Source organism: Gobio gobio, assembly GCF_949357685.1.
Source record: "Gobio gobio genome assembly, chromosome: 13".
Taxonomy (NCBI): Eukaryota; Metazoa; Chordata; class Actinopteri; order Cypriniformes; family Gobionidae; genus Gobio; species Gobio gobio.
In genome coordinates this window covers 31,567,665-31,589,596 of record NC_137106.1, presented here as the reverse complement: position 1 = coordinate 31,589,596, position 21,932 = coordinate 31,567,665, and the positions used below count along the sequence as shown (strand labels likewise).

Below are 21,932 nucleotides of genomic sequence, written 5' to 3'. Positions count from 1 at the left end.
TTTATGCGGTCAACTGTGGGGGCTTCATGATTACAAATGTCTCTTGCCAAAATGTGTCTCAGACACAGAGGAGACTGATGGCTTTAATATCACTTCCACCAGCTCAATTTGTACCAGGATGCCTATGAAATGGCCAGTCTAATCGCATTTCGCCAAACCACAGTGTTTTATTGGCTCCCGGTCAAACTTTATGTGGGCGGCACTCTGTTTGGTTGTCAAGAGCGTGTGAATGAGGCTTTGTGCACCCGCTCTTGTATCTTTATCTAAAGGACGTGGAGAATTATAAACAATTCTCTTTGGTTATGAAAAACATCAAAACAAAAACGTGTCAGAGAGGCTCTCGACCTTAATAAAATGAAGTCGTGGACACCGCTTGCGCTTGCGTTAACTGGAGCAAGTTGTTTGCATACTGTTGGAAAATCATTCAAACACACCTGGTTGAGTGACTTCTCCTAAATGAAACAAAAGCCTCTGTTTTGCATATTTATAATCTGACAACCCACACGTACACAATGAATTGTTGTTGCAATGTGTTTACCTGTCCACGTATGTGACATGCGTGACCTGGGCGTGGTCCAATAATTGTTTTTCATTTGAATGCCAATTTGCCTCTGCAAACTCAGAGAAGAAGAAATAGATCTAAGCTTGACAAATAAGCGCTCTGGAAATCATTGGACCAAACAGAGAGCGTAAAAAATGAAGGACAACGCTGTCACTGAGATGTTCTGCAGAATGGAAGTTGTAGCTGTGCAGAAAACCTCCTAAAAATCCATTCCAGAGATTTATTTTCCATGTTGTGTTGCAACAAATTTGTGTCCTCATTTATTTGAATTGTAAATCTGGGCCAGACGTTATTTGTGGTAGTTCTCAAATCAAAGAAATGATGAGGACACGTAGGCACACATGCAAAAACACAGCATTATGTTAAGACCGTGTATGAAGAATTAGTCTGACCAGCTAGCAGGGAATAATCAGTCTAAGACCAATCTAAGTTTTTATGCAGCTGACTTTATCTTTTTTTTTATAGTTGACTATAGACGCAATATACTTGACAAACGGCTTGGTGTGACGACAACTTCAAACAAAATCAGGCCAAAACATTTTGGACAAAGTTTGGAGTTTGTTTCAGGAGTACGAAACAGCTCGCCAAAGCAAACTTCCAGAAAAGTTTGCTCCGGCTGTGCAATGCTGTGCCATTGGTCTATGGTGATTACATAATAAGTAATAAGTAATGGTCTGGGGCTCCGCCTACTTTGGCGTGGTTAGTATGTGTTTAATTTCTTCTGTTATTTCTTTCGAGGTCTGACACAAGTAAAAAATGAACACACTGGAGATCTGCTTTAAACTAAAAACTGTAGTTGTAATTCTAATTGATAGAGATTAGAGACACTGACATTGGCTTGCTTTAAAGCAATCTATCGTATAAAGCGCTATACGAATAAACATAATGTAACTTGATTGGCGTTGTGAACTGCAGAGCTTGTAACTGGTGTTTTCGTACTGCTTTTTGTTGTGCGTGTTTTTGTTTGTTATTGAGAGGAAAGCGTGTACATATTTACATATTCACCCAAACGTCGCTCTCAGTAGTGTCTTTAAACCCCCAAGTGAAGAACTTTGCAGTGAGTAAATCGGAGCCTTAAAGCTGCAGTCCATAAGTTTTGCCTCTTTGTTGCCATCTCTATTTGAAAACTGATGATTGTTGTTAGGACCTTTCTGGATTACAATCTGCCATAAAAATTATACATTTAATTATTCCAGCTGCTGTGAGTTCAGGCTATAAATGATCCGCCACCTGCAGCATCCTCACATGCGATATTACTATTAGCCGGATTCCTTCTTTATTTATACAGATGTGAAATAATGACGCATTATTTCATGCTCGAATTTCCAGCAAAAATCCACCAGTACCACTCAAATTATAACACAGTACTGCAAGCTTACAGTTGTGAATTGGGCTAAGGTAAGGAGAAGGTAAGGTACTTGCTCAAAAATGGATTAAGGAATTTTTAACCCAAAAAGTTACAGACTGCAGCTTTAACTTGTATTAGTAGTCTCAGCAATTTTAGGGCCCTATAAAATCCGTTTTATTTTTTCCCAAATTCCGTTTTTTCCGTTTTAATTTTAGCAAAATCTGTTTTTTCCGTTTCAATTTTTGGTAATTCAGTTTTTTTTTCCTTTACTGTTATTTTAGTCGTAAAAAGAGTGTGCTTTTAATGTTAATATATTAGAACATAAAACATAAAATAGGAATGACCTTAAATTGATTGAGTTAACAAACATCACATTAACTGCATGATGCAACATAACACTCCACGAAGTACTTCAAGTCACAACAAAATATTAATGGTTATGAGCTTTAAACTGTCCAGTAAAATAAGTTATATTAGTTGTAACAAGTAGAATTAGGTACTACTCCTTTAAGGCGGAACGCACTCTCTTACTCACTCACTGATGAGTGGGCAGTCCGTAGATGGAGCGCGAGCTGTGTGTGAACATCGCATGTATGCGTTCTATATTTCTGTTGCTCTTTGCCCTGTTTATTTTTCTGTTCAGTAACGCAATTGTCAATGTGTGCGTGGGATCGACGCTGATAATAAACCCCATGTGAAATGTTGTCAAATACGTGAGTTTTGCTTACACTTGGCTACAACCATTCAGGCCAGCTATCCGGCCTCTCTGTGTAAAGCGGGGGGACTGAAATGACGGGAGGGGTTGTGTCGCTTAGATTTTTTCCCCATCCATACGTTCTTCTCCCACACAAAACAGAATTTCATTCCAAATATGTAAAATTCTGTGAAATTCTGCGTTAACACTAGATTCCGTGTTAATGTGCCAATTCTGCGATTCCGTCAATTATAGGGCCCTACAATTTATGCAACAGGCCCCACCGATGCCTTCATTCAAATTTGTGCTTGTGTCAGGGGTTGTACCTGTATTGTGGGTGGAGTGCGGTGTTTTCTCGTGGTGGTGGTGGACATGGTGGTGGTGGTCTCGATAAAGGTGGTGGACATCTCTGGGGGTAGGGCCGTGGTTCTAGCTGAACCTGCGGCGGGAATCTCCCCCACCAGGCGGACACTGCCGTTGATTTTGACGTTAGGGTTGCCCTGAGCAGCCATGTTGAGCACTTTGAGGCCATTGTAGTAGAGTCCGGAGAGTTGGCCCTGAAATGGCCTCTTGCGGTCTGAACCACCAATTCTTATCGTGGCCTGGGTGTTGAATATCGTTAACTGCCGCCCTGAGGATGCAAGAAAGATTCAGAACATTTCTTGGTTATGGGTCAGTAAATGCACAAAATATCTCTTCAGCGACAAGATTCATAGTTGTTTTGAGCACTTAACCTACACAACCTAGGTACAATGACTTAGATGGCTGTGCTGAATTACTACGGCTTAATTTCCTTCCGAAATGCTCAGGGTTATACTACCATGAGACATGTCGTAAACATTTGGAGGGCCAGACTATAAACCAGACCCATTATGTCTCCCTGAATGAGTCTAGCTACAAGCTCATGATGGCTGCAGTACGTTTTACTATAATTGTCTCTATAAGGAGAGATCACCCAAACGAATAAATAACAAAATGTCTTATGACAGGCATATGAAAGTATCCTGAAATATTAAGATTATAGAGACTTTCTTACAGGAAAAAGGCTGAAATCGTTATCTTGGTTATAAACATGGTACACATGTACATATAACTGATTCTTGGGACATGGGAGAAAACTGAAGTGAAATATATATATATATATATATATATATATATATATATATATATATATATATAGATACATTATGATATAGATTTGTGAAAATTCTAGCAATTGATATTGAAGCAAATAGTTGCTATTTTAAAAATTAATGACAGGTGAAACATGTTTTCAAATATGCTTTGTCATATGTCTCAAGAATCAGTTAAATAATAAGTCAAATAAATGTGTGAATATCCTATGGTTGTGAATAAAAAGCTTCATATCACAACAACTCAGAAAAAAAAGTAAATAAATCATCCTAAAAAAAACCCTGTCCTAATTTGAGTAATTCCAGTGATTATAATGAGGAGGACTCCTGATGATATGCAATTAATGTCTGAAACAATAATCATGCTGTCGTTTTCTTCCCCGATGATACTTCCTGTACAGTCACAAGCTGCTGCATGTAACAGCTCTTGTGTTTCTTAATTTCTCCTGGAAAAATCATGAAACATCGTCTGTCCACCTTCCTTTCTATCAGCCAGAAAGTCAAGAGATATTTATGTCTTAATTAATTTCTTTTAATGTTTGCATTTAAAACATTCATAAAAGGTTTACTAGGCCAATATAGATTCATTAAACAGTGAATATTTTATTTAGTCTGACAAAGATAAATGAGCATTGAAAAGGCAAAGAAAAAAAAAGAAGAAAGATTGGTGCAACACAATATACAATGCATTTTTCTTCAGCTAAATTTATTTAGTTATAATGAGATAAGTAATGATGGAAAAAAATAATAAAAAAAATGAATTAATTAATAAAAAGAGAGGAGGAAGTTACCTTTCTCCTGAAGCCATTCCTCTACGGGCCGGGCATATTTGAAAGGAATTTTCTTATTGGCCATTTGAATTCTCTCATTATCGCTGTTACCTTGGAAGTTTAAAAGAAAGCTTTAAGAATCAATAATACGAATCAATAACCACTGTTAAAATACTTCTAATTACATTTTTTTTTCTATTTAAAATTTATTTAAACACTTTTAGAGTTGTTTAGTCATGTACATTTATGTTTTATTTGAAAGCTGTTTTTTCTCCAGTAATGAAGCACTATTTAAACGTCTACTCCATCTTCTCTCGTAATTAAATCAATCATCACCAGAGTTGATAAAAACATATTTATAATACATTTGGTTCATCTGTAATGAATGCCAGTAGATTAGCTGCCTGCGGTCAATCCATCTATCCATCAAAAATGACAGCATACACTCTTTCATGCTTCACATACTTATAATTACATACACATTTATCTGCTGATTGCTAATGATGCCGGTCAATATTTACAATTTTTCTCACAGAAAACCACATCAATAGTCATAATCATACAGCACCATTGACAGACATGAACTAGACAGCAGCTGCTTCTGTTTTCCAAAGCCACGGAAATTATACAGTTGTGAAATCATGTTTGATGAATGAGCTGATACCAAAGCGATGCACAAGTGTGTCACAGGCGTCCCCAGCATGAGATGCATCTGGGGATGTTTGTTCTAATGGAAAGCCCAAAGAGCTGTGCTGATATTCCATACTATTGGGGGCTCGTGGAGACGCAGCATGCAGGAAGCTGATCAGAGGGGGTTCTTGATGTCGTTTGAGGACAGGGGGCCGCAATGTCGTGCTGTTTCAACAATGACTTCGGGTGATAAGGGTGGCACGACACTGCGGGATGTTGTGTGAGCCAAATTTCAGGACTCCAAGGAGGGGTGTACCAGGGGGTCAGCCCAAAGGGAGCCTCCATATTTGGCTGAGCCGTCTTCAGACAGCAGGAAGCGCAACCAATACCCTCAAAACCCGCGAATTTGAGTCACACACATCTGAAGCCCAACTGCTCGGGGGTAGCCTCTGAGAGGAATGCCAAACAAAACAAATAAGTTTTTCTTTTTTTTTCCTTTTTTACAAAAGGGAAGAATGAGTTCTGCGACAACTGTACTAGCAACAGTATCTTATTTTGTGTTATGCAGTGGACAGAGAGTCATATAGGTTTTAAATGACATAAAAGTGAGTAAAGTAGGCATGTATGATATATAGAAATAAAAATCGATATTAGCTGTGATTCAGTTAAAGACCCCTGTGGTGAAAATCGAGTTTTTAATGTTGTTTGTATGTCTATGTGGTGTTTTTAATATGCTTTCAGACAAACCATGTGCAGATTCAAAAGTCAAAACCATTGCAGAGTATTTTCTCCTTAAAACTGCAGTGAAACTAAGACAGTCTCAAAAAATGCAGTTTGAAATCGCTGGTGATTCCTATGTCACAAACTACCTTGTAACCAGTCACGTCAATGTGCGGAAGGGCTTTAGCATATCATTAACTATGCTGCGAAGCAGGGAAGTCCCAAGAGAAGCCAGGTTATTCCACTTGCCACTGTGCATCGTTTAATACAGTAAAGATGACAAGTGGGTCTCTGAGCTGGTGTGAGTGAGTGGAGGCGGGATTCATTTGCATATTCATAGTTCCGTGTACTAAATGAGGCAAGAGTTACATTCAAGCTATTTTAAGACATGAATCATTTTTTTTTTCAAATATGCCATTTTGGTGATCACAGATGAGTTTTAAGGGATACAATTATTGACTACAAGGGGACTTATATGTATGACTAAATATAGCCTTTGCCCTACTATTTCAGCATGAAGTGCGGCACTCTGAAACATGCACTGCATACAAATTGCTAAAATAAAAGCTTGGTGGTTTAATGTTTGAAAACGAAGAAATTAAGATGTAAATATTAGTATTATAATTTTACAGTGTACTATAGAATTAAATGATGATTATTAAAAAAATAATTATTTTACAGTATAATTGTAGGTAACACTTTATTTTGAAGGTTCCCCCTTAGACTATAAGTAACATTTCACCTATATGTAATAACTATCTTTAGAGTATTAGTAGACTGTTAGGGTTGGTATTATGTGGGGTTAGGGTTAGTAGAATAAGTTGACTTGTAGTTGCAAAATTACTTAAAGTAAGTAGAATGTCTGCTGGGGGATGGTCAAAATTAAGTGTTAGCAGATATTAGGCAGTCTACTAATACTCAATTAACCTTCTAATGAGACTTAGGTGGTGTGTAGATGCAACGTTACTTATAGTCAACATAATTTCTAATGGGGACCATCAAAACCATCAAAGTATTATTGCAAAATATTTCTTATGAGCTGAAAGGGATAGGGTCACCCTCAGTACATCCCAGATGTAGGTGTCTTTCTTCTTCAGCAGAACAGTTAAGAAGATTTTAAGCTGAAACCGTGGTTAGCAACGGAAAGTCGGCGGTTTTCGTCACTTTGGGAGTAAAAAAAACATACTGTATACAGGCAAAACAAAATTAATACCCGTGGCTCCTGACGATACATTGAGGTCTTATGAAGAGAAACGATCAGTCTGTGCAAGAAACTAAACATTATTTACAACATTGTTAATCCACAGTGTGGGATTACAAATTTAAGAAAGTACATTGCATTTAGCATTTAAGGTAAAAAATGATGATATCAGATGAATTAGTCTGCTATGCAAATCTTCCAGACCTGTTTTACTGATTTCAGAGGCTCTAGCAAGAGTCTCCTTTCCTGCCAGACCTGTTTTCTCTATTGTGTTTTAAATGAGTCAGATCACTGAGATTCCACCTTTCGGAGCCCAGACGTTGCCCCTTTTGTCTTTAATGGCTCTGGGATGGCTCTTGGAATTGGAGTTCCTGGCCAGTATCAGCATGCAAAAAGTTATGCTGATTCAATGGGACTGGTAGGGATTTCATAGTAGGGTGTGTCCTTTACCTACACAACATATGCATTCCTTTGTTTGAATGTCTCCTCCCCTGCTGTATAATCCCTCCCCCTGAAATGTAGATAAATTGCATTATTTTGTACTGTTAAATTAGACTGTTTTCGGACGATCTGCAGCACAGAGAGTTCTCATTAAAAAAATAACTTCTGTTTGATCCCGAAGTCTCCTGGTCTTCATCTTCTGAGTTTCCTACACTTTAGAAGATAAAAGATCACAACAACAGCCTCTGCAAGTGTTCCTGAGCACGCTCACGACAGTATGGAGCGTGAGCTTCCTGACACATTATGACGTATGCGCGTAAGCAAACTCGCACTGACGCTGTGTTTGTTTACAACAGAGAGGGAGGATGTGTGTGTTGCTGTCCTCTCACATTCACCACTATAGTAGTTTATCCAATTAGTGTTTTACTTACAAACAAAATATACAACAAACACATCTCTTTCTCATGCGCATACGTAATTATGCGTCAAAAAAACTTGCACTCCAGACTGTCGAGAACATGCTAATAATGACATGCTTATAATGTTATAATAATGTTGTAAACAATGTTCAGTTTCTTGCACAGACTGATCGTTTCGCTTCATAAGACCTCAATGTATTGTCAGAAGCCACGGGTATTAATTTTGTTTTACTTGTATATGTTTCTTGACTTAGCCATTGACTTACAAATGATTCAGCAAGGTAGACCACAGTTTCAGCTTAAAATCTTCTTTCCTGTTCTACTGAAGAAAAAAATCACATACATGTCGGATTGGCCTGAGTAAATTAACAGCAACTTTTAATATCGATGAACTATACCTGCAAGTCTGAAGTCACAGTTTCCGTTTCCAAATGCTCTATCAGATGCCAAAAGCAAATAACAACCAGTGTTAAAATACACTCACGGTGTGCTATGATACTACCGTAATAAATAAATTAATAAATATATAAATCACAGTTGGCCGGACAAGTTTTCCCCAGATTTTTCAGCCCTAAATGGATGGTTTACACTTAAAGTAACTTACTTGAGTAAAAAGAAATTTACACTTTTTTAATTATCTTTTTTCTATGCAGATGCACTCCCCAACAAATTCACCCCAATCATTGTATGATTAATTCTTTGATTAATCATGTATAGCTAAAACAAGGAAAGTGAATGGGGTTCAAAACAACACTGGACCAGTGTTTAAAACTAACAAAAATATGTTTAATAGTGTTATGTGTTGTTTTTAATTTATATATATATATATCACAGAATGTCAGTTGATTTCAATATCATGCAGCCCTAGAGCAAATGACAGAATTTGCATTTTCAGGTGAACTATCCCTTTAACGGGCCACTAGCTTTCCATCATGAGTGAACCCCCAGGGAAAGCCACCCATGTGACCTAACCCTTAACCATGTGGCAGCACCACAGACAGATGTTGCAGGTGGCTAGCAAGGGGCTCTAGCACAGGGTGTGTGGGAGGGCAGTAGGACAAGAAGAGAACAGAAGGATGACGCTTATTATCAGCAGAAAAAGAGAGTACAGCTGACTGAGGCCATGACCTCTCTCAAATTCATCGTTTTTTCCTCCTATTAAGTCACAAATTCAGCTTTACCCTGGTAAGGAATGTGTTGAGCTCCAAATAGATCCTCAAGAGAGGCGTTGTCGACTGCTATCATTCAAAGCTCTGCTAAGGTGTTAGTGGTAGCACTACAGGGTAGCCTGATGGTGAAAACTCATTAAAGCGGGGCTCATCCTGGGCTCATCCAGGGCTCTGGCTCTGCTATAGACATCACAACATCGGATCCTAAAACTAAAACCTTTAATACAGTGAAATTTCAATTTCACTTGGAAAATACGTCACAGTAAAGTCGGTCACAACTTCCAGTTCAAATTGTCTTTAAAGGAATATTTTACACAAATATTACAATTCTTTCGTCATATATATATATATATATATATATATATATATATATATATATATATATATATATATATATATATATATATATATACACTCACATATACACACACACACATTTTCAATTAAAAATAACACATAACAATAAAAAACATAACAAAATCACTAAAACAAACTTAAATACAATTAAATCATTTTAATTTTAATAAGTAACTATAATACTATATAAATAACACAAAAATAGCATTGCATTGATTGGACCCCTTGGACTTTTATTATATAGACAAAAAAGTGACATATTTCAAACTATTTATTCTATGGTCACTGCTCCTGAATGTGCCAAAAACAAAGCGTAAGCTCAGAGGGGACCGTGCCTTTGCTGTTGGAGATCCTAAACTGTGCAATGATCTTCCACTGCCCAGTAGACAGGCCTCTTCGCTGTCTATTTTTAAACTGCGTCTTAAAACCCACCTTTACTCCTTGGCTTTTGACACCAGACGTTGACATTTTGTTTTATTGTATTGTTTCTATGGTATTGCGGTTTGTCTCAAATCTGTTTTAATTGTATTTGATGTATTATGAGTTATGGATTTTTTGCTGTACAGCACTTTGGTCCACTTCGGTTGTTTTAAAGTGCTTTATAAATAAAGTGTGATTGATTGATTGATTGATATCTCCACAGTTGTGAGAAATCAAGGTTCAAGAAATCAGCCTGCACTGTGACCCAATTCCTTTTTCTTCTCTCCTTTGCATGTCTATCTAAGTGTTACATAAACTAAATTACTTCATATTCAAAACCAAAAATATAAAATATTTTTTGGAGCTTTGTTGTCATTTTTTGGGGGGGACAGTAGGGTTAGGGATGGAAGGCTGCCTGGTTCACAGATATTTGTGGATTTGTGCTGCTTTGATCCAGCAGTACAGAGGGCATGACACCTTTTCTCACTCCTGAGAACATGAAAGGCTCTTTGAAAATGAAACGGCACTAGGAGGTGTTAACATGGCACAGGATCACACGCTGTGGGGGTGTTTTCCTCCTACTGTGATTAAGTTTCACAAACACATACAATAATGTGTGATATCAGTGCATTTTAATTCCATTTAAATCTAAATTAGAGGAATCCTTAATGGCTTTGCAGTACCATGAGTGCATCCAAAAAAAAAAAAAAAAAAGGCTGCCACATTTGATTTGTATGAAATATTTGATAGAAATGGTTATTTTTGTATAATTAGACGTGATAAGTGCAGCTCCCTCTCTGTGGAAAAGGCTGCTAATAACAACAACTCATGAGAACAACCATATGATTGTGAACATTCTCCTTTTGTAATCTGGCAATGTTGTGTGCTGTTGTTCTCGCCACAGATTGATAAATTACTACGAGAATCCGTTGCCGTCTCACTGAAAACAAATATAGCTTATTGCATGAAGCCGTCTGCCTTGCCAAGTATTATTTGAGCTACCAAGAAAATCTCATCACTATTGTGTTGTACTGCACAGTGACAAATGATGGCTGTTTTTTATTTATTTTTTGGCAAAATCATAGAGAGAAGGCATAAAACTATCAAAACAAGTTTTAGGGGCCCGATCCACTTACAGAAAAGCACTATGGTACTGCCATGATGTTTTGAATGTGATATGATGGAAATGTTATTATTATTTTAATTTTTTTTGGTGATACCATGGATTTCTTTAAGCACCACAGGATTCCATGAATATAAACAGTGTCATCCAGTGTTATTATTGTTAACTAAAACTAAAATTATGTTAATAATTTTTTTTCATTCAAATGAAGGTGAAATGAAATAAACAGCCTATTAGATGAAACTAGGGGACATTTCGTGAAAATTACTTTTTTTGTGTTTTAGTGCTAAAATCAGGTCCCCGGTGCATCTCCCAACCCAGAAAATGTGAAAAAGAGAACCCAGTAATTTTGTTGTGGTAAGCCTTTTTCTACAAGCATGTGAAAAAACGAGCCGCTCAGAATTTGCTTCCCTAGTGACGTAGGGGATCTTAATATAATATTACCGCCCCTTAACCTGCACATTTCCACCTACAGCGCTGACGGACTGTTCCGTATTAGCCTAGTTTCCGCCCTCAGCCAATTGTACACTGTACGCCATTTTTTCCAGGCTCGAGCAGCTATAGCAATAATATATACAACAATATCTTGTTAGCAATGCAGATGCATTGCCAGAACAAGGGACACTTCAAGCTCAAGGATGGATCAGTACCAACTGTTCGTGATCCAGCTTATAGTCTCCGGAGCTATACTGGTTAGGGCGCGCACTTTATTACAGTTCATCTGAGTGGTTTTACAGCTACCAGTTTACCAGTAAAGGTATATGTGTTTACTGTTAGTTGTAAAGAGTCTTTTTGTGTAATTCGCTGTGTATGTTGATGATAAAGCAAGGGAAAGAGAAAGTTTATGGACGACTTTAATGCGCACTTCTTGTACTGTGTTTTATTCAGCTCTTACATTGATTTTCTGGAGTGAAAACGGACGATTCATCTTAGTGTGATGAACAATAAACTTCATAAAACTCGTCAGTAAAATTTTAACCATCATTCGGACAGGGTCCGCTACAACAGACTTGAACTAATAGTGGATAAAAGCAAGATGACAGCATAAGTTATAACCGTAATTAAACTAAACTGCAGCATTCATTCTCTGACTCTGTAGGCATCATTGTCGGACTGAACACCGCTAGTTTCTGATACAGTTTTGTTGTAGCACAAGCTCTTGAAGCTCCGCCCTCTTCTTGAAAGAACGGTCCGGGAGCAGCAGCTAATTTGCATTTAAAGGGACACACACATAAATGGCGTGTTTTAACATACTATAAAAAATAATCTGTGGGGTATTTTGAGATATAACTTTACATACACGTTCTGGGGACAAATTCATTTGGAAATCCAAGTTAAATTAAAATCAACATGAAAATAAGTCTTACTTCAAATGATATGTTGCTCATTGAACATCCTGTTTCTTTTAGAAATATGTTAGAAGGAAAAAAAAAAAGGTTGTGGACATTTCAAATTGACTTTAAGACACAAAAAGGTGCAAAAGTGGGTATAAAAATCACAAATCAGGCTTAATTTCAAACCAGGGCAAAATTAAGGCTGACAGATCCTTCTAAGTCTACGGTGAAACCTCAGGTTCCCTATCAGTCAGTCACGTTCTACATTACGTCAGAACTCAACGGGATCCCAATTCGTCAGTTTAGTTCTGACGTCAACATCTCCATTCCCTCCTTCAGACAACAGGGATTACATAAGTAACCTAGATGTTACTGTGAGTGAAGAATATGAACACAACACATGCACATTTAATACACTTTTAACTTTGACAAGGAGAAATTTTGAAAATTAAAACACTCGACTAGTTGCCCTGGTCTCTGTCTAATTCATCCTCTCGAGCTTCTTCTGTACTCTCCCTGAACACTCTTCTTACACTTGGCTTGTATCTCAATCGAAAGAGACTCCCTGCACATTATCTCGCTCCAAACACATCCCCAAATAAGAAATGTGACTCCAGAGGATCGCCCCTCAGTAGCTAAGGAGACAATAGGAGTGGGAACGTTTATCCCACCATCCTTGGTGGTTTCATTTAATCGTGGGATTAGAAAGACAGCTCATATTGAAAGCTTATCTCTTTCCCCCTCTGGAGAGATTTATAAGGGCAAAAGATTTTGTTTTTGATACGAGTAATTGTATTTGGCTCATAGGATACACAAGTATCTATTTCACACATACGAGTCCTGTCTTGAATCTTTTTCTGATAAAAGGCTCTTTCCTTTGTCAAAAATGCAATCTTGTCTTTTTTTGTTTTGAGAGATAATTGTCGTCTTGCATTGGAGTCGAGCCGCCCGGTTCCTCCTCCTCTCAAAAAGACTAAGGTTTCCTTATCATGAAATGTGTGCCGCTCACTGCTATGGGACTCGATCAGATTACAGGAGATGGTCAGGTCTTTGTCGATGTCATGTTGCTTCTGAGATGCTCGATAACATTTTTTCCCTTCCTATTTTAACAGGAGGAAGCTGACTTCTGGTACGACATGTTCAAGGAAGAAAAATCAAAATATTTCAGGTCATCTTCTGTGACTCATAAAACCTCATTCATATTAAACAGGGTTGCACAAATAAAAGCAATCCCTCTAAAACAGAGGATAATGGAGACAACCAAAGGCAGACAGAGCAGGTGGGGCTCTTTTACTGCAATTTACTGCATCAGGAATAAGCCTGACTTTAGCATCAAAAGTCTCAAGAGGGAAAAAAAGCCCATAATGCTTTAACAAAAGAAAGGATATGCAACCTTACCGAGAGGTTACAAAAACAACAAGAACTTTGTGTCAAAACCATCATGCACGACATCCAGACATTAGCATCAAGGTGGCGCGACATGTTATGTGTGCTTGCGGAACATGCTGATTTAGAAGTCATTGAGATGAAATTGTGTTCCTGAAGTGGGGCGCCATGGGACCCTAAAGCATCATTTCTGAGCTTGCTTTAGCAGCTACAGGGATGACACAGCATGGGGTAACTACATATGATTACACCTATGAGCTCAATTCAATACATTTCTGCCCAATCACACATAATAGGAGGCTCTAACTGCCTTTTAAGAAAAAAAGAAAAAAAAAACATTTGATGGCTCCAAACTTAACATATTCAAAAAGGTTTGCAAATAATTTAACAGGAAAAATATTATAAAAACAGGGAAAAACTAAATATATTACTTGATTTAATTAAACGAGTTGAACGTATTACTATTCTTCATCCCTGTTATAAATCAAGTACATTTTTTTTACATGGTAAGAATTTGTATTTTTAGAGTATGTTTTACAAGAAATACTATTTTAGTTTTAATTTCACATTTAGTTCAATGGGCCCTATTTTAACGATCTAAGTGCATGGTCTAAAGCACAAGTGCACTTAGGGCGTGTCCGAATATATTTGCTTTTTACTTTTACCTAGTCTCTTAATGATTAATGGGTGTGTTTTGTGTGTAATGTGCAATAAACCAATCAGAGTCTCATCTCCCATTCCCTTTAAAAGCCAGTTGTGCTCACGCCACGGCGGATTCGCTATTTACATGGCGGAATTTGCAAGCGTAAAAACCGAACGCTTCTCTAGCAAGGAAATGGATCTGCTCGTCCAATGGTGCCACGCCTGCTTGCTCGTCATTGCTGCAAAAAGGTAGGCTAATACTGATACATGCAATGACTATCTATTATGGCATGTAGACATTTTTATATTTATGTACACAATAATAATCTTTTACATTTAAATCCTTTCATTTTAATTTGTGTGCTGCTGCACGTCCCTGTGTGTGTAATAAGCAGAGTGTACGTGCCTTGTGGACCCGTCTATAGGCGTTTTCAGACCAGCACGCCCATGGGCGAACAAATGGGCGCAAATGCATTTGCTATTTAAACAACGTGGTGCTGGATGGGAAAATGATAACTGCATCATCAGGTCTGGCGCCACATTGCGCCGGGTGTATGATAGGGCCCATTGTGTTAATTGCTATTTCTTTGTAATAATTTGTGAAATTTACTAGCCATTTCAGTTGTACAATATCAACGTATCCTATTGCAAAAATATACAAATAAATGTTGATTCATACACATGTACACATTGAGTTAGAACTAAACTAATGCATTATAAAACCTGTATATTTGACAAAATGTTTTATATATATTTACCAACCATATATAATCCGTTCTAACCAGCTAGCTGCTCCAATATAAGATTGTCCTTATTTTTTATTTTATTTATATAGCACCTATCAAAACAAAGTTATAAAGTGCTTTACAATATTTTCAGTGCAAACAGGCCTTCCATTAAGCTTCTTATAGATTGTGCTTACTTATCTATTTAAAATTGTATTTAAATAACGCAGATATTGTATTGCCTGACGAAGACCTGTTGGTCGAAACATTGCAATAAATTGGAACAGTTATATCAGTGTGCGGACATCACATTTGCCCTGCACCTGAGCCCTGTTTGTGTTTGAGGATGTGCACACCTTCTTTGTATTTTTTACTTTGATACATATTGTATTTTACCATTAAAACAAGATCAAATATGAGGTCAAAATAGTACTTTTTAGTAGTGTAAATCAAGAGCATCTTGGTGAATGAAGTGAACCTGGACTAACAGTTATCAGCAGGGTGTGCAACAAAAGATGGGAAATGAGAGAACCGAATATCTCTACCAACCTCGCTGATGGTACCAAAATGATACGGTGATTTGACTGAAGTATGGCGGTCTGAACCACTGTCAGTGCTATAGCAGAATAGCGGCGCCCACCGCATATAATCGCCTACTATTTTCCCCGCTGTCATTCGCTATTACCCAGCCTGGGTCCTGGAACTGCCAAAGCAGCCACAGGGACATCAAAAAGCCTCTGCACAGCCATAAAGAAAGAACTCATCTTCTTCTCAACGCATACACACAAAGATGCGGACACGGACACACACCGCCAAGCCATCATATTGCGTACACGCATGTCAAAAATGATATAACATCCCCTCTGTGTTCCTTGTCGCAACCCCTGTGCCACGAATACGCTTGTCTCTTGAACATAGCATCAAGCTGCCATCTGATTGACACACACTGACATTTCCTGCCAAACCGCAGGGGTGTGTGGGACAGTTTAGGGCTGCAGACAGAGTGATAAAGATTTGGGCTGATTCTATTTGCTTTTGCTCAATTTTGGTTTTCCTTTGCCTCAAACGTGCAGGTTATCTTCTTTTTTGTTTGGTTTAACTTATTCCCTTTACTGTGAAAGTTGCGACAATATAAAAAATGTACACTATTATATCTAAATAAATTAATAACTAGAAATAAATTAAAAACTAATATCAATCATTGAAGATGCTATACAAGATAATTTAGGCATATCGACACTATAATGTTTTAAATATAATGTGTTTTAAATAATATACAATTGTTAATATCATTTTTATTCAAACATAAAACTATTTTTGATTTATTTATTTTAATGAATTATTTTATTGAATATTATGAAATGATTTATGATTTTTAAAGATAGAGTGAGCATCAGATATTAGGTGTAATAGATTTTGTGTTCAAAATCTACCAATACAGATTCATTTAAACATCTCTTATATCGGACGGTAACTGTTGCGGTTACCTGTAATATATAACATTAAAATATAAAAGATTGGCACTGATCAGAGACCACGAAGTCAAACATGACAGTATTAGAGTCCGGCTTAAGACCAAAGGCTGACTTGTAGAGTTGGAATCAAGGGACTAAACTACAAATCTTTTTGGATATCCACCTGAGCTTCTAGAGAAGTTCTTTGGGTGAGGAAAAAAGATCTGAGCAATTAAATTCTATACCGTTTCTTGTGTATGAATGTGGTTAGCATATCAGTAACAACTTGAGATAATTCTTCATAAGATTTAGTATCTGCGGTTTTCTAAATATAACGTCTTATGGCTTGCAGTTGTTAGGTTATGGTACAGTCACTTGAAAAGAAGTTGCTTATCTAGCTCTTGCAGTAAGTTAGAAAACTACATTTCCACGCCATAAGTCCATTATATGGTAAACTGAAGGGAACGAGAGAAGTTTGTGCAGATTTTCAACTTCAGATTGCCAGCTACAGCCTAAATAATAGAGACTGTTGAATTCCCCTTCAGCATTTTCTGGAAAAATCCAGGCAAATCCAGTCAAAAAGCACACATACTTGTCTACAACCAACGAGTAATACTAGCAAAGAAGTAGCGTGTTATGCTTATTCGTACTTGTTACCGGAGGGTGTGCGAATTGTATTAGGACATGCGGCGGCACTTGGCTCAGTATCTTATATTATCGGTAAAGTGAACAGACAAGCATAGCACAGCACAATTTATTCTCAAAGTGATGGTTGGTGTAAAGTTCTCTGAGTATTCGGCACATGGCCTCGGGTTACGTTGTAATGACAGTCATAAGCTTTAGGTGACCGCGCTTGTGGCCCCGTAGACATCTCTGCTTGACCTCTTGGGACCCATGGGAGATAAATAGGCAGTGTGCTTGAAAGACACAATGAGCTAACTTGCCCTTGCTATTTGTATGTGCTTAGCCCAGCAAGGTAAGGTATAATAACTTGGCAAAAGCACAGCTCTGGAACCGATGTGCGAAACTATTAGGCATTCGCTCCTTGACGCATTAAGAAAATAAAGCGCAGATGTTTAGTGCGGTTCAACACTCTCCATGTGTTTTCCAAGAGCCTGCTTCATTTAGCCTGTAAATTAAATAAAGGATAGCATGGCAGCACACCAAATCTCACAATATCACCTGAGGACGCGGCTCTGTCAAAGAGACCACGACACGCACAAATCCTCGGAATATATTTCTTCATCAACGCTCTGACAAGATTGAATTGAGAAATCAAACCTTACAAAGAAATCAGTGCCAAAGCAAAGAGCAGCCGGCCATGAGGGGACATCTGTCTTCAAGCCTAATCATATTCTATTCGCAGGTGGCCATCTGAATATATAAATATTTTATTATCATGTTGAAACTTTGGCAGAGAAAGCAAATTTTGCTGACATTTATATAGAAGTGTTATACCACCGTGCCACCTTATAAATCTCAGTGATATATTTCCCCAGCTCTTATGTGAGTTTGCTGCAATTGCCCATGTTGGCAAAAATGAAACTTTAGACCTGAAAAAGGCAGGCACGGACTTCTGTATAATGCATCCATATGAACAGCACGGCAACATGTGGCTGCATATATTTTTCATGCCTAATATCATTCATATAAATGACAGACTGATAAATGGGTGCATTAGGAGAGTTGGCCACATAAAATGGGTTTATTCAGTGCCGACAGGAACACAAACCGATGCCCTTAGATGCTGTAACAGGAATAAATTGACACTCTGAAAATGACTCTAAATTGGCTTCGCGTATGTTCCTTGTGAAAATAATACAAATTTGACATTGCTTTGGGATGGGATTTGTAATTTGTATTGTTTAGTATTTCTTGTATTGTTTTCTATTTGTTTATGTCTGTCTGTCTGTATGTCTTGCCGTAAAACCAATTGCCCCCTGGGTGAAAGGCTAAATAAAGTGGAGTGATACGTGATCACACGCACACTTTTTCATGCCATGCAAACGTAAACAAGAGGATGTTTTGTGATTTCTCCTGACCTAAGTCACCAGGGCAATGTTTTATATACAACAGTTCAACAAATAAGAAGTACTTATTGAGTAACTTAAATTTTAGAACCAATATTGGCAGTTATGTTGTCTGTTTTGACCACCAACGATAATAGTTCCAAACGAAGTTTGCTGTTGCATCTCCAGCAACAAACAGTAGTGGTGTTCAGTGTTGTTAAACGAATCGGGTGAATCAATGATTCAATGACTCACTCATGAAGTTACTTGTGCTGCTTCCCAATTCGCCTACTTATACTTTGCCCTAAAAGTATGTACTGAAGAAAAAGTACATGCTTTTGAGTGTATAGCAGAAGAGTAGGAAAGCTTTGGGACATAGGGGAGAGCGGGGCACAACCTAACGCTTTTTGACTGTGTCAGTTTGTGTAAATCCACTTGGGGTTGAGAGTATTTATTTTATCCCACAATAATGTCACACATGTCTAGTACAATTATGTGGTTTTGTTTAATTAATACAGTGTTACAAAAATATTCAAGACAAAATAAAATATTTTGTCAATAAAATACAATTATTAACTTTTTAAAATAAAAGAATGGCATTTTTTAATAATTAAAAATATACTCATTTTTGAGTTTGACAACAAACACATCGCTAAATACAGCTAAACAGCATATTTAAAAACATAATAAGAACAAATAATTTCTGAACATTAACTCTCAGTCATTATTCACCCTTTTTTCATGATTTTTTAATTTTGGCGCAATTTTTTCTCAAAATAATGTTGATATGGCAACTAGTAAATACACTGAGTTTCGTCATTCCGGCATGTCTGGAAAGTGTTAAACCATGCGTGTTACATCTAACCCCGCATTAGGTTGTGCCCCGCGCTCCCCTACTACTTGTCATCTTTAACAGCTCTGTCGCTTAGTTACGTGCATCTTGTCACTGTAAACTGCCCTGTCAATCATCTTGTCACAGTTAAAATCCTCCACATTCAATCTAATTTCATTTCCTATCGTTTCGGAGAGAAATGTTGTAGCACGTTGATCTGTCAGTCATGGGTCTTTCATGCGGAGACACTCCTCATGCGTTTGCAATTTGAATATAATGATGCATTTAAAAAGGTAATGGCCGAACGTATCATTACAAAAGTTCACAATGCTGTTGCAGATTAAATATAATGGGAATAATAATGAATACATATCTTTTTGTCAGGTTAGATACTGATAATTAAAACCCCTTAATCTAAACCTGTCTACATAACCGCCGAACTTGCACATCCTCCATGTCTGTAGTTTTTGAACACTTTTTACTCGTGTTTGTAGTTCTAATCGAATCCTCGTCCAATGCGCAATGGGTTGTGGGCAATATCAGCCATTAGAGTGGGCATTGATCTGCACTTATAATAGTAGACCTAGACCATTCGGGTATCTTTGCAATACTCATTTCAACATACTACAAATTGGGACGTACTAATTATATTTTCGAATACTATTTAGGACGGATAGTATGCGAATTGGGACGCACCATTGGTAATTTACAGGATGAATCAGTGATTTTGAATTGGTTTAGTGAATGATTTTATAAGCCACTCCTGAAAGAATCTGTGATTTTTTGCAGTATGATTCGCTCATAAGATTTTTTGCCACCTACTGGAGTGACAATGTAACGCGCAGAAAGAGTTACTGAAAAATCCCAACCATTACTTAAACTCTATATCGTGTCATTTTACTTTATTTGAAAGGTAATATTTAATGTTGAAAGGACAGAAAAAAATATTTTCACAAAATCTGAAAAACTGCCAGCAGAAAAATACCTAAATTGAGAAAACCCTAAGTTTTGTCTAGTTGATGCTATGATCACAGCCCTGTACTACTGTTATACTGTTAAGAGATTCTGTCCTGGAGAACATGTCCAGTAGTCTATAATAGATTACTGGACATGTTCTCCAGGACAGAATCTCTTTGCTGGCTTGAGGTTGCAGTGGTGGGTGAAAGAGTCCATGGGACCTATTACAAAGCATGTGTCTTGTGTGTGATCAAGCTGAGCAGACAAGACGAGGAAATTTGTGACGTCTAATCTCACCTTAATACTTTTATAAAATAAAATTCATAACGTACCTGCATTATTGGAAAGATCTAACTGACAGCACATTAGTCTAATGCTATCAAGGTAATTCATTGTGACGCCGTCCCTTTCAATGTTCTTGTACTAATGTTGATTTTTATATAAAAAGTCATGGCAACCTTAGAGGTTTTAGACTTTTCGACCTTCCCCAATTTTTCCAATCATACTAAAGTGGAATAAAATATGGGCTTAGAGGAACTGGCTAGATTTTTCCCATTTGCTTTTGCTGAATTTTTTTTGGAAGCAGACATCACTGAGAAACAGTGTTGCGCAAGTTGCTTCCAATCTGTAATACATTATAGATTAATTGTTACTGTTATTTAAAAGTAATTATTTACCTTACAATATTACTGTCTCAGAATTGTACTGCGTTACATTACTCCTGAATTACTTTTGAGTAACTTTCACCAAAATAACTACAATGTAGGCTACTACAGAGCATTTTACATCCAGTAGAAGGCGATATGATGTAGCATAATGACTGTGGCCTATCCAGGCTACTGTGAGATATATTTTGTGATTATTTTGTAATATGTAAATTGAATATGCTGTTGCAATAGAAAGCTTTCTCGTAATAGAAAGCTGCAAGCTTCCCATACTTGGCATCTACTGCTTCTTCATTGCATCCATTGGTTTCCACAGAAACAAAATGCCATCATTTTCCAGCCATGGAAGAGAAAACAAAGCATCTAATTGACACAAATGGAATTTAGGTAAAAGGAAGAGGCTAAAAATACACTATTTGTTACTATTGTTGGGACTGAGACACACGTGGGATGTTCCTGAATGAAAGTACACTACACAGTCACTGGGGAGACAAAGTGACTTTAGAAATAGCTTGAAAGCAGTTGCTGTCCAGTTCTGTGCATTGTCCATACATCTTCTTGACGTCATAAGCCAAAGGTTGAAGTGGTCGGTGAGAGGTCTTACCTGAGGGGAAGTGCTCATTGATGGCCCAGTTGTCCACCTGAAGTGTAGCATTGCCCCCATTTCTGGTGAAGCGCACTACATGGTACTTGCCGTCATTTACAGCGGTGCTGCTCTCCTGAACAACGATGTCAACCGTTCCGATGTTGAATGTGACTCCAATTTTGCCTTGCTCCTGAAAAAGACGAGCAAATATCAGTTTTGTCCACAACATTTAATATATAAACAACAAATACATAGAGTTTTTGACATTGATATTCCCCGTCTTACTGAATTTGGCTAAAGATACACTGTGAAAAAATGATTGTAATTTTAACAGTAATTAAAAGACTAAAAATGT

General features: G+C 37.4%; 1 protein-coding gene across 2 annotated transcripts in view; it reads right to left on the bottom strand.

The window, feature by feature from the left end:
• nrxn3a (neurexin 3a) overlaps nucleotides 1-21,932 on the bottom strand; it is a 353,303-nt gene that overhangs the window by 31,834 nt on the left and 299,537 nt on the right. For both annotated transcript variants that reach the window (XM_079833565.1, XM_079833566.1), the window contains 3 exons: nucleotides 21,596-21,767; nucleotides 4,529-4,618; nucleotides 2,931-3,235 (listed from right to left, as the gene is read on the bottom strand). In XM_079833565.1, the coding sequence (XP_079689691.1) occupies nucleotides 2,931-3,235; nucleotides 4,529-4,618; nucleotides 21,596-21,767 (567 nt within the window). The remainder of the gene's footprint in view (nucleotides 1-2,930; nucleotides 3,236-4,528; nucleotides 4,619-21,595; nucleotides 21,768-21,932) is intronic.